The following is a 14,103-nucleotide window of genomic DNA, read 5'->3' on the forward strand; positions in this document are numbered from 1 at the left end:
TGTTTGTTATGCATTTGCGAACGGAAATGAATCTGTATAACTTTTTTTCGTGTAACTTACAGTTTTGAAGTTGTGGTGAGATCTCCTGTGTTGTAGGCGATGTAAATAGGCTTACTTCTTAACGTATGGTCGCTTGGCACAGCACTTTTTCGATTTCTCAAAGCATAGGCGGAGCTTTCGCTGCCATTACGTGTTGTTGTGGGCGTGTAGTGTTCATTTGTTTCGTAGCGTGTTCTTGCTGGGTGGGGCGCGCGAGTTTGATTTGTATTTGGCGTCAGTGGTGTATGGTTTGTGTGGGTTTACGTGAGTGTGTTGAGTGAAAATGTCAGTATCACTTAAGGCCGTAGGGAAAAATGGGATGTTGTGGAATTTCACCCCCCCCCCCCCCCTTCCCCTCCTCCTCCTCTCACACACGAGCGCTACGCCCATAGCGCTGATCAGCCATGTGAATCTGCCAGAAAAGTCGTTTTTTTAAAGATGTTGTTCACCCCGGGCTTCACGTTGGCTTGACTTTCAGTTACGATGTCAAAGCGTCTTGCGATTCAGTCGAGTGGCGATAGGCATCCACGCGTCGTTGTTTTAGATCGAGGGCGAAGGTATGCGGGACAAACTGTGCACACGCTTTTTCTTCTTCAAACCATTCTGGAGAATGTCTAGTATGCTTCATTTAGAGATGTTACTCCTCTGCGATTTGCGGCATAACAGCGCAGACACGCTACGGCTGCACTTCCGCTACTTAGCACTCCCTCTCACAACTGACTGCTCAAATGCACGTGTGTTGTTTACAGTTCAAAATGCTACTGTAGCTACTGCGATAGAAGTTAACTCGTTTCCTTCACCAAGCGAAGCAACTAAGCACGAAAAGATAAATTAGAATCTGCATATGCAATGCAGATCTCAATACACGTTTAGTTCTTTTCACTTATGCGAAAACGTAATTTCAGATGAGGTCCCTCGCAGTACCTTATTATTATCTTTCGTCCAGAAATCTGAATCACTCGTAGACAATAATACTGCATTGGCAAAGCAACATTTAACCATATTTTTACGAATGATAAGCTCTTGCAGGATACAATAATAATAGTATCCTTAGCATTTGAGTTTATACGTGCTCGAGACTCGCTAATGTCCAAGTCACATAACTTCAATCTGAAAATGTATGACTTCGTTTGGGAAAAGCAGAAAAATGACCGAGATATTTTTATTTAGGAACTGAACATGGAAACAGAGGAACATCACAACGGCTCTATTAAGAGTTCACTCGAAGATAATAAGTTCTGTGGACTGTATTTCCAGGACATGTGCCAGACAACGCAGAAGTCGGATCACGAGATGGAAATGAAGACATCCAACTCCAGCGGCTCCTGCGCGAATACCGTTCTACTGAGTTCGGACACAAACTCTTGCGCTGGATACATGTCAAGCAGCTCTTGCTCCGAAGACAAGAATTTTTATCCAGGTAACCCAAGCAGGGAGTTGTAAACTGTGTGAATACAGAAAGGTGTAAATTCAACTAAACGCGTCGCATCTTGGCTTCCAGATAACATCGGCAAGCACCCAGAGAACTGCACCCACGTACACAGAAGCAACTGGTCGGAGCTACCACTGCCTTCAGACACGGCCAACGGCAACGTGAGCTGCCTTCTGCAGGTTCGTTCCGAGCACCAGATGCTCTTTCGTCCTAACATAAGAAGTAAGGGAAAATGACAAGATGAGATGGTGAAATATGATTAAATATTTGACTCGTTCCTTTATCGCCAAGTTGGGTCTAGCTGCATCCCTGCATATGGAAGCATTCTTCTGTTTATCGTTTTATAAGTACTGGAGTGACTTGTGACCACGACGTCTGGCGGATTTTAGCTGCAAGAAGTACTCTGAGGAATTTCGCGGATCACACGAATCTTATTTGATATGTCTCTACGTTATTTGAAGTTTTGCAATCGACGTAGAAGACAAACACAGAGTGATTTAACAACATACATACATTGGAGAAGAGTTTCCTGAGATATGTTCAAGGCTGTACGAAAGTGGTTAGATAAACGATGAGTTCAAATGGTTCAAATGGCTCTGAGCACTATGGGACTTAACATCTGTGGTCATCAGTCCCCTAGAACTTAGAACTACTTAAACCTAACTAACCTAAGGACATCACACACATCCATGCCCGAGGCAGGATTCGAACCTGCGACCGTAGCAGTCGCGCGGTCCCGGATTGAGCGCCTAGAACCGCTAGACCACCGCGGCCGGCTAAACGATGAGAAACGAACATATTTAAAACAATATAGAGTTAAGGAAAATAAAGAAAGGTGACTCTTGCATGAAAAGAATATGTAAGAAGGAAGAATACCAGAGGAAGTTTTATCATACTGATCGAACAGGAAACGAGGCAATGGAAGAGCACCGGAACGATAGTAATAACATTCTCTACGATAGGAATGGCGAATAACCTGTTACCTGGACGAATTTTTCTACTTTTTGGTTTTATTGAAGAACATCTGTCAACAGAAGAACAAACTCTGGTGTCTAGTACCATACAAATATTTTCCACCGTCATTCGTCTACCGTGATTGATGGGGATTTAGATCATGCCGGTCATTTATCGCAGTTTTCACTATATAAGGAATTTGTGCGATATAAAATAAAATCGAAGTAACATTTTATTACAAGAGAACATAAGCCGCACAGTATTTCATGAGCAGAGCGAAAGCTGCGAAGCTACACAAAGTGAACGCTACAAGAAAGGCATTATGGATGGGCAACGTTTCAGTAGTAATAGCGTATCTTAACACATTATACATCTCACTTATTGGTCACGAACATAAAATGAAATAGGACGATAAAGAATAGGACTATACGGAACAGAATAGAGTGTAGATTTTTATTTTTTATTTTATGTTTTTATTTATTTATTTATTTACGCCGAGTACAAAATGGTTCAAATGGCTCTGAGCACTATGGGACTTAACAGCTATGGTCATCAGTCCTCTAGAACTTAGAACTACTTAAACCTAACTAACCTAAGGACAGCACACAACACCCACGCCGAGTACGGACGATAAAAGGAGAAACTCATTCTTCATTGTTCACTTCCAAAAAGCAACGAGAGATACTCAACTTGCTCTCGAAGTTCGGCATTGCAAGTGTCAGTGATGTCATTTGCCCAAAAGATCAATTGCATGACATGTAGCACATCAGCCAGTACTCGGCAACTGTCCTCTGTAGTATGTTTGTGATTTAAGTATTGGACTCGCGGGTTCAGAATCCCGTCTGTGTTTTCCGTGATTTCCGTGAATCACGTATGGCAAAAGCCCCGATGGTTTTGTTGAAGTAGCAACAACAGCTGTCATACTCTCGCGTCAATACTTATCCAAGCGGAGCTCACTGTGATGAGGCAGACATTAAGACCATTGCCCGCCTTGCGACTGAATGCAGCCTGGTGGCGTTGCAGGCACGTGACTCGATAAGTTTCAAATGGTTCAAATGGCTCTGAGCACTATGGGACTTCACTTCTGAGATCATCAGTCCCCTAGAACTTAGAACTACTTAAACCTAACTAACCTAAGGACATCACACACATCCATGCCCGAGGCAGGATTCGAACCTGCGACCGTAGTGGTCGCACGGTTCCAGACTGAAGGGCCTAGAACCGCTCGGCCACACCGGCCGGCTGACTCGATAAGGAAAGTATATATTACGCGGGCAGTGTATCGTGGCAGTCGGCAGCGCCCATAAACAAACTAGAACTCTCTGTCCGAGGGGCGAGGAGCAGTGTGCGGGAATAAACACCGCCTCCCTCTCGAAGGGCTGCCATCCTACGTCCGCGTTCTGTGCTTTCGTGAAAACAGAACTGACATAACGGTCGCTGATTCCTTTTCTAGTGGTGAGATTTTCATTCGAATAATCCCTTCATGCATCACGATTAGTCTCTTTACTCTAACAAAATTGGAAAGAAAACACAACGCAAAGCTAATTGGAATATACAAAGCAATTGGTAGTGGTTACAGCGTAATTGTTTTCTGCGGTTGGCAGTGGTTGTTCAGGCCCGACCACTACCGGTATCTAACGCAACCATAGTTCAAAACACTCCGCACCTAAATGAAATTTTGACCCTGCAGTGGAGTGTGCGCTGATATGAAACTTCCTGGAAGATTAAAACTGTGTGATGGACCGAGACTCGAACTCGGGACTTTTGCCTTTCATCAAAGGCCCCGAGTTGGAGTCTCGGTCAGGCACACAGTTTTAATCTGCCAGAAAGTTTCACTCCCCACCTAAAACTGCTACGATAGCGTCATCATAATAAGCGAAACAGAGACGACTGTGAATCATTCTCGTGGTTCTCGCGAGCTCGAGTCAAAAGGATGTGTCGTTTACGCATGCGGTCAAAGCACCTGCCTCGATGACGAAGGAGTTTCCGTACTCGGCGGCTCCCTTAGTCGCTCCGGCTAACGAGACGCGATATACAAAGCCGGAATGCGAGACGTTTCCTGGTATGGGTTCAGTCAGTGAAGGCAACGTGGATGTGCATTAATTTTCCTGAGACTCCAAGAGTAAACATTCCGATATAGCCGCTAGTCTCAGGTGGCACCGATGGAAGTGACCTAGGAAGAAGCTAACCAGACTGAGGAAAGAGCGTGGAACACCTGCGCTAGAAACAAATAATTCTTTCAACGCCCTACGCAGCGAAGAGCCAGCAGAACAACAAGCAGTGCTGGAGAACAACACACCAGCAACAACAATTAGAGAAGATCTCACCTGTAGCGCTGTAGTACTCGGACGACTAAAAAAAGCTGAATACTTACCTAAAGATGTACTGCGGTAGATATTTCGCCGCCAAACAAGTTGGCGGAGACAAATTAAAGTTTATGATTACGAGCACTGCTGATTATGCCAAAATACTAGATATTCTCGTAGCTGAAGGGATAGGTATGATTGTAGCTGAAAGGATTCCGTGTAACACGTTCCCGACTGTGAAAGCAGAATGGATGGGTGCTGCCATTAAAATGTTCCCCACGACTATCCCTCACGACGGTGTAAAATCAGATGTGGAAGAAATGGGATACTCCACCACAATTGTTGAGTGGCTCAAGATTCCACGCTCACAGAAAGTCTCGCCGAAGCCTTCCGGGTACAGAGAAGCACAGAAAAATTTTCCACAAGTAGAGATCTTACAACCTAGTTGTCACTGAAGAAAAGTTGTCACTCATGACAAATTACGATCTAGCAGAGGCCCAGTCCAATGCTAAATCTGCCAAGAATATCTGGCGCGTCATTGTCCAATGGCACCGAGACGCGTGAAATGTGACCAAGGATACTGCAGAGGACAATGTCCACTAAATTCGGCATCTCCAGCGGTATGTTGCAATAGAAGGCAAACATCCATCCATTTACAGAGGCCACATCAGGTACAAAAACGACAGACGCTTACAGACGGGTCTTCTTCACTAAAGCCCAAGGACGCCGCGAAAAAGACAGCATCCAACAACTACCAGCTGCCTAAAATCATTTTTGCACCACAACCCCATCCACACAGAAAACATCAGTTCCATCCCCCATACTTATGATAGGTGAGATCAGCTAGTCCCTAATGTTGTCACGGGTGCAGCCGCTGCCGCTCATGCAGTACTGAGACTCATCCAGGAGCAAACTTCAAGACAACAGTCCCACGTCCTGCCACAGACCACGGCAGAACATTCAGAGATTACTGGACTAGTACATGCACTTCGTAAACTGTTACTGAAATAAAGAAACCGTTCCCACGCTGCCATCAGTCATAGCCACGACGGTACAAGAAGCCAACAGAATCAAGTTGATGATAACCAGCGGAATCAACCAGCTGGATATACCTAGAAATAAGCTAACTGAAGTCATCAGGTTTTCGACTTGGAATGCCAACGGCACATACGACCACCTACTGATGTTCACGCAATTCATGAAGGACCTGATCTTTGACGTTTGTGTGGTGGCTGAATCTTATTAAAACCTGCATTGCGAACCAACGGTCCCAACCGTGCGTGCTCTCGCACCGACGCCCTACAGCTGGAAGTTGAACTGCTGTCTAGGTCAGGAACCGGCTCTGCCACTACACTGCACCGAAGCCAGCGCTACACGACGAAGAAACCACTTCATTTGCATTGAAGACCAGACAAGCCAACATCCTCGTTGCCCTAAAGGGCATGCAACTAACCTCCTCGAAACTAGAGGGAAGGGACCTTAATGCCACGGTGTGGCAATACTGGACAATCACTCGCACTGCCCACACCTAACACTGAGTAGCAGAACACTAATGAGTGTAAGTATGTGGACCTGAAGAACTCCACAGCTACTTAGCCAATGGAAACCTGCCGTATGTATTCGATGTCTGTATCGTCAAGTGAATTCCTGGATTCATTACTGCGGACGTCGTACACATACTTTCTTCTGATCACTCCCACGTGGTATTTTCCACAGAGGGAAAATTCACCACCATAAAAAGGCGTCTTAACACAGCTAAAAGCCAACTCGTACGAATACCGCCGACAGTTGCAAAGCAAAATCGGTGATCATGTACTTCAAGCTGGCACCAGTATGCATAATACAATTGTCTATCTACGTCCAATATTGTGGCAGTTATGTCTTCCACTCCACTAACACAGAACCCAGCAATCTTGCTGGAAGTCTTCGACTTACCTGAAAGAGTAACAGACCGAACAAGGAGTGGCGCCTTACAAGACAGCACGCAGTTAAAAATCTCCTTCAGCGGCAAATCAGGACGTCTTTAATTAGCCACTGAAATTGTAGGTGGGTGGAAAAGATGGCCGCACTTCAACATGATGCCACTGCATGGGACGTAGCCCACTTCATTACGAAGAGAAAGCCCAAGATGCCACCGTTAACAACTACTGCTGGTCAGTCCTACGCTCCAATGGGAAAAGCCAACGCTACAGCTATCTGAAAACAACTTTAAACCCATGATGGAGGACATCAACGACGCCCATATTCAACTGGTGGAGGAACGACTCCAAGTTTATATGTCCACTAATGGTTCAAATGGCTCTAAGCACTATGGGACTTAACATCTGAGGTCATCAGTCCCCTAGACTTAGAAGTACTTAAACCTAACTAACCTAAGGACATCACACACATCCATGCTCGAGGCAGGATTCGAACTTTCGATCGTAGCAGCAGCGCGGTTCCAGACTGAAGCGCCTAGAACCACTCTGCCAAAGCTGCCGGCTATATGTCCACTGAACCGGAAGAAGACGATCTGGAGACAATCACAGCGAACTTTCAAACGGCTGCCACATAGGAAGATGCGAATGATCAAATCAACGCCTGGATGCCCAAGAATTGCCGCTAGCGAGCGTTACATACATTGCCCGTATCTTTAACAGCATCCTGACTCATAAGAAGTATCCTTTTATCTCGTAAGAAAGTCGTAATAGCAATCCCAAAACCGGGGAAAAACTGAGCAGATCCTACCAGCTACGAGACTATCAGCCTCCTCTCCGAGGTGAGCAAGGTGTCCGAGAGGATGTTGCTACCGCAGCTCAATAACGACTGTAGCCGTGTTGTCCCGGGAGCAGATCGGGCTCCTGGCATGACACTCCACGCCTCTCAGCTCCTATGACTGGTGGAAAGAAAAAACCATAGCATTTAACTGCAGGAAACAATGTGTCATGATCCTCCTAGATGTGTCCTGTGCCACTGGCAGCGCCTGGCATCAGGGTCTGATTTAGAAACTATTCCCGCAGGGATTACCGAGCTTCCTGTTACAACTTCTCATCACCTATCTACAAGGTCGCTCCTTCATTGTTGGGGACGCCATTTCACCGTGCAGAAATGTACTTGCTGCGGTGCTTCAATGCTCGGTGCTGGATTTTGTCTTGCCTACACAGCAGTCACTCGATGCTATCAAATTAATCGATGCAGACAGTACTGCCTTGATGTGCAGACACAAACGACCAGATGTGATAGTACGCGGAGTGCTGGACCTGGAGAGACTCGGAATGGGCATCAAATTGACGTATTAGGTTTGACGCTGGCAACAGCCAGGTGATTCTGTTAACAAAGCGGCGGCCCAGACTGAGAGGAGACATCATTCTCCCACCCGCATACCGTGGACGTCGTGTGTAAAATAATAAAGAATCGCTCCTGATCAGTAGCTCACGTGGAAACATAACATCGAAGACACCTGGAAGAAATTCTGTCATCCTGGGAGACTTTTAACTGCTGTTTTATGAGATATCTGCCCTCTCTGAATACTGCATACTGAAGATCTTGCGAGCGATGACACAATCATTTACAGACTATGTGTGTCCCGTAAAACTCATACTGATAAAATCCATCGCTGCCAGAATAAAGTGCTCCAGTGCATATAACACGTCCCCAACTACTTTCCGTCTTGCTGTATTCACAAAGCTGCAGGGGAAAAATAAGGGATCAAGAGATTCAATGATCACTCAGAACATTTGTATAGTAAGTTGCGACAATCACCCAGTGCTCTCATGAGACAGTTAGGTCAGCATAAAGAAGGTAGTGGTCCACAACAGATTAGATATTATCAATTAAAATATGTAGGTAGTACCTTCGTGTAACACAGCACCAAACAGCTCAACAGACGAACATTATTTCTGAAGAAGGCAGACGGAGAATCATTCTAGCAACAACACAGGCCGCAAATGGGGATTCCCATGACATGAGCAACTTTCACAAGAGCAGATTGTTATGGCGTGGCTTATGGGAAATGAGCATCTCGGAAACGATGAAGCTGGTCGTCTGTTCGCATATTACAGTCATGGGCGTACACTCAAATTGGTTGAAGCACAGCAAAACCACATTTAGGCGACAGCGTGTTCGGCATCCACGCCTCATCACAGAAAGCGGAGGCGGGCCCCTTTCCCACTGTGCGAATTAGTGTAGTGATCAGTGGAGGAGATGACGTCAGAGGACAGCGCTGTTGCAGGTATACGTATGTCGGAGCGTACCGACGTTGCTGAATATTGGGCTCCGCAGTAGACTTCCCCTGAGCATTTCCAACTTGACCCAACGACATTGTTATTTACGATTGCAGTGAGGACTGCATCATCAAGTCTGAATCACGGATCAATGGAAACGTGTTGCCTACTCAGATGGCGGACACGGACCGGTGGGGATGGTATTATGCTACGGGTGACTTTCCCTTTGGCGTCCATGGAACCTGTAGTAGTAATCAAAGGCACCATGACAGCTCTGGAACGTGCAAACATTATTGCTTGACGTTTTCCCGAAGTCAGTGGCATGCTTTATCAAAAAACTTCCCATGTGAGAAGACCAGACTGGTGCTACAATGGTTTGAGGAACGTGACAGTGAACTCACGTTGCTGTCTTGGCACCAAATTTTCTCCAACGTAACACATCTGGGGTGGCATCGGCCGCCAGCTCAGCCCGAATTTTATGAGGTTTGCGTGATCTGTGCGTAGACATTTGATGCCACCAACCTCTGCAAACCTGCCAAGGATCTGTCTTATCTATGCTGCGTAGGATTGTTACTGTACTGCGTTCCATAGGTGGACCAAAATGCTGTTGAAGAGACGGTTATGTTTTGGCTCATCGAGTAGTTCTAATGCCGAATACCAGCCGCGCAATAATAAGTTTTATAAACATCTCCATAGCAATGAGAGCAACACTTACGCTTTTCTTTCATTTACTATTGTACTCAAAGACCTATGTAATTCGAGAAGTTAAAACAATATTAATGAATTCAGCAGTAATCTGTGGATTTTATAACAGACACATACTCGGATCTTGTTAATGTTCCGTTACTGTGAACGGAAATAACTCTTAAGCTGCAAAGAGTTGTAATACGAGGGGGGACCCAAAAGTAGCCGGAATCGTAATGCTGCACATCGTGTACTTGTAGCAGCAGGTTGCGCCGCCAGAGGGTTGTAGTAGGAGCTCTGCTGAGTCATTCTGCCAACGGTGAGAAGTCTGACTTCTTTGGCAGTTCTTTGAGTGTGCGTACAGTGCAGACGTGACACGAGGAAATGGCTATTTCTTACGAACAACGGGAGGCAGTGAAGTTTTGTTTCTTGCTCGGCAAGAACGCAGCAGAAACTGTTGCGATGATTCAGACAGACTGCAAAGAACATGCTCTTAGTAAAACGCAAGTGTAAGAATGGTTTTCTCGGTTCAAAAAGGGAGAAATGGTGGTTGAAGATCAGCCCCGTTCCGGTCGACCTTCAACTGCTCGAAGTGAAGACAAAATCCGTGATCTCATCAGTGAAGATCGACGCAGAACAATCGACCAACTCGAGAACTTGTCGGGGTTGTCCTGGAGCTCAATTCAGCGCATCTTGACCATTGATTTGCGAAGAGTGGCAGAAAAATTCGTGCCGAAGCTTCTTACCGAAGATCAAAGGGATCGTCGCGTTCAAGCCTGTCTCGAAATGAAGGATGCGTTCAAAGATGATTCACATTTTTTCAACAAAATCATTACAGGTGATGAGTGATGGTGCTATGGGTACGATCCAGAAAGTAAACAACAGTCATCACAATGGAGGTCACCTGGCTCACCTCGACCAAAACAAGCTTGACAAGTGAAATCAAATTTGAAAACGATGTTGATCTGTTTTTCTTTTCTTTTTTTTTTCTTCAAAGGGATCGTACACTCTGAATTTGTCCCTGAAAACCAGACAGTAAACCAACAATTCTATTTGGAGGTTATGAAACGGCTTCGCAAAAGTTTGTCGCGAAAACGTACGGCTTTGTGAGGTTTTGGCGTGTGGTTCCTGCATCACGACAACGCTCCCGCGCACACAGCTCTCAGCGTTCGTCAGTTTTTGGTCTCAACGAAGACGACTACCTTGACCCACGCGCCCTATTCGCCGGATTTAACACCCTCGGACTTCTTCCTATTCCCGAGGATGAGAAAAGATTTGAGAGAGAAGCGTTTTGCGGATGTGGAAGACGTAAAACGCAATGTCATGAAAATGCTGGCAGATATAAAAGAGGACGAATTTAAAAGGTGCTTCGAACACTGGAATGAACGTTTGCACAAGTGTGTTAATGATAATGGAGAGTATTTCGAAGGAGATTAAGGTTGTATTTGAAAACAATAAAGTATATGCTCTCTAGAAAGAAATACCGGTTATTTTTGGGTCCCCCTCGTACACCGCTTACCTCTGTTATTAAAGAAAAAAACCACACCTGAAATAACTCCGCATGCTAATGTTCCCTGGCACTTAAACGTGACTGTTGCTAGGCAACATCTAGACGCAGTGACTACAGCGACTGACAATGCGTACAGTAAGAGTTAGTAGATTAAATTTTCAACGTATCACTTAATTAAGAAAACGTGATATAACGAAGGGCTAGACAGTAAACATTTCAGTAACTTACATTATAGATACTAATAACGTAACGAATAATCCCTATGTAATCCTGTAAAGACCGTCTATCCCCTCATTAATTTGGGAACAATAAAGAGTTGTGTAACATAATACGTCCAGATTAAACACGGTTGCGGTCACTGCTAACAGTATCATCCTTTTTCTGCCAACAGCCGCAGTGCCGCAGAGTGTCCAATGAAGGCAAGATGAGCAACCTCAACGGAGCCGAAGAGTGCAATGCGAACACTCCGCTTCTGAGCGGGCACAACTCGTGTTCCAGGGAGGAGACGCCTCTCACTCACCTGCCACGGGTTGATACAGGTACGAAACAGCTTTGCACTGCTGTCTTACTGCATACTATCGAGAGAATGACGATATCGCAACGTAAAGTCGTAAAATGTGTCATCAACCGTATGGTTAGAATAATTACACTACTGGCCATTAAAATTGCTACACCAAGAAGAAATGCAGATGATAAACGGGTATTCATTGGACAAATATATTATACTAGAACTGACATGTGATTACATTTTCACGCAATTTGGGTGCATAGATCCTGAGAAATCAGTACCTAGAGTAACCATCTCTGGTCGTAATAACGAACTTGATACGCCTGGCCATTGAGTCAAACAGAGCTTGGATGGCGTGTACAGGTACAGCTGCCCATGCAGCTTCAACACGATACCACAGTTCATCAAGAGTTGTGACTGGCGTATTGTGACGAGCCAGTTGCTCGGCCACCATTGGCCAGACGTTTTCAATTGGTGAGAGGTCTGGAGAATGTGCTGGCCAGGGCAGCAGTCGAACGTTTCCTGTATCCAGAAAGGCCCCTACAGGACCTGCAACATGCGGTCGTGCATTATCCTGCTGAAATGTAGGGTTCCGCAGGGATCGAATGAAGGGTAAAGCCACGGGTCGTAATACATCTGAAATGTAACGTCCACTGTTCAAAGTGCCGTCAATGCGAACAAGAGGTGACCGAGACGTGTAACCAACGGCACCCCATACCATCACGCCGGGTGATACGCCAGTATTGCGATGACGAATACACGCTTCCAATATCCGTTCACCGCGATGTCGCCAAACACGGATGCGACCAACATGTTGCTGTAAACAGAACTGGATTCATCCGAAAAAACTACGTTTTGACATTCGTGCACCCAGGTTTGTCGTTGAGTACACCATCGCAGGCGCTCCTGTATGTGATGCAGCGACAAGGGTAACCGCAGCCATGGTCTCCGAGCTGACAGTCCATGTTGCTGCAAACGTCGTCGAACTGTTCGTGCAGATGGTTGTTGTCTTGCAACGTCCCCATCTGTTGACTCAGGAATCGAGACGTGGCTGCACGATCCGTTACAGCCATGCGGATAAGATGCCTGTCGTCTCGACTGCTTGTGATACGAGGCCGTTGGGATCCAGCACGGCGTTCCGTATTACCTTCCTGAACCCACCCATTCCATGTTCTGTTAACAGTCATTGGATCTCGACCAACGCGAGCAGCAATGTCGCGATACGATTAACCGCAATCGCGATAGGCTAAAATCCGACCTTTATCAAAGTCGGAAACGTGATGGTACGCATTTCTCCTCCTTACACGAGGCATCACAATAACGTTTCTCCAGGCAACGCCGGTCAACTGCTGTTTGCGTATGAGAAATCGGTTGGAAACTTTCCTCATGTCGGCACGTTGTAGGTGTCGCCACCGGCGTCAACCTTTTGTGAATGCTCTGAAAAGTTAATCATTTGCATATCACAGCATCTTCTTCCTGTGGGTTAAATTTCGCGTCTGCAGCACGTCATCTTCGTGGTGTAGGAATTCTAATGGCCAGTAGTGTTGTCTCTGTGTATTATGAGTCCCTGCTTTTCATAATCAGTCCTCGAATACAGTCCAGCAAATACGTTTCAGTATCTCTGCATCACGTACTATAACTTAGGCGGCACTAGTTTCCGTTCAGATTGTGCCGTGCAAATTTCCTCAGCAACAAAACAAAAATCCCCAAATTCAATACGTATTTATTCCGTGGATACTTGTCAGACCTACAAAATAGCTACACATTGGAATTAGTTTCATACACACCAGCTATTACGGCGGGAAAAGTACCATAGTTCCATTAATATAAAACTACGCTCATGCCGCCATCTCGGTGATCATTAAATTTGCGGAAACATGTTGGTCTTTCTTTCATGAGTCCCTGGCCATCATTTCCCTAAGTGAAAATGTGATTACAGTATCTCTAACGAGTCAGTAGTTATTGAGGACGTGAAATCCAGCTCCAAAAAAAATTAAACATTACAGTAAATATTTTTCTGCAATGCTACTCGCACAACTGTAAATTACATTTTATTACATTACGTATTGAACCTTTCACTTAACGTGTCAGAACTGCAGCTTCTCTTGCGAATAAACTTTTTGTTAGTGAGACACGTGATTTTTGTGTTGAATGTAGTGTGAAGGCTTTCGTCTGTCTTTCAGCCGACTTCAACATACGGCCAGTGCCACCTGACAGAAGGAGTTCTCTGTGTGAAGACGGATACGCCAGCGTGTGCTCCGTGTACAACGACCCAGTCAGATACACAATGGTGCCGGATCATCACCCCTCGGTAAGTTGACGTACGCTCTCTATCTGGGGTCCTGGTAACTAGTGAGCAACGAACAGTGTGAGTGCAGCACAAATTCAAATATCATTCTAAATATTTTCTGATATTTGATTATGATGGAAACAATCAAATGGATTGTGTTCCTTCAAGTTTATACACG

At 45.5% G+C, this 14,103-nt stretch overlaps 1 protein-coding gene across 1 annotated transcript in view; it reads left to right on the forward strand.

The window, feature by feature from the left end:
- The window catches only part of LOC126101219 (roundabout homolog 2-like), a 348,383-nt gene that overhangs the window by 309,947 nt on the left and 24,333 nt on the right, over positions 1-14,103 (forward strand). Inside the window, exons 15-18 of the mRNA XM_049911911.1 lie at positions 1,297-1,459; positions 1,541-1,650; positions 11,519-11,666; positions 13,819-13,946. Of these exons, the coding sequence (XP_049767868.1) occupies positions 1,297-1,459; positions 1,541-1,650; positions 11,519-11,666; positions 13,819-13,946 (549 nt within the window). The remainder of the gene's footprint in view (positions 1-1,296; positions 1,460-1,540; positions 1,651-11,518; positions 11,667-13,818; positions 13,947-14,103) is intronic.

This window comes from Schistocerca cancellata, chromosome 9, assembly GCF_023864275.1.
Source record: "Schistocerca cancellata isolate TAMUIC-IGC-003103 chromosome 9, iqSchCanc2.1, whole genome shotgun sequence".
NCBI classification, from domain to species: domain Eukaryota; kingdom Metazoa; phylum Arthropoda; class Insecta; order Orthoptera; family Acrididae; genus Schistocerca; species Schistocerca cancellata.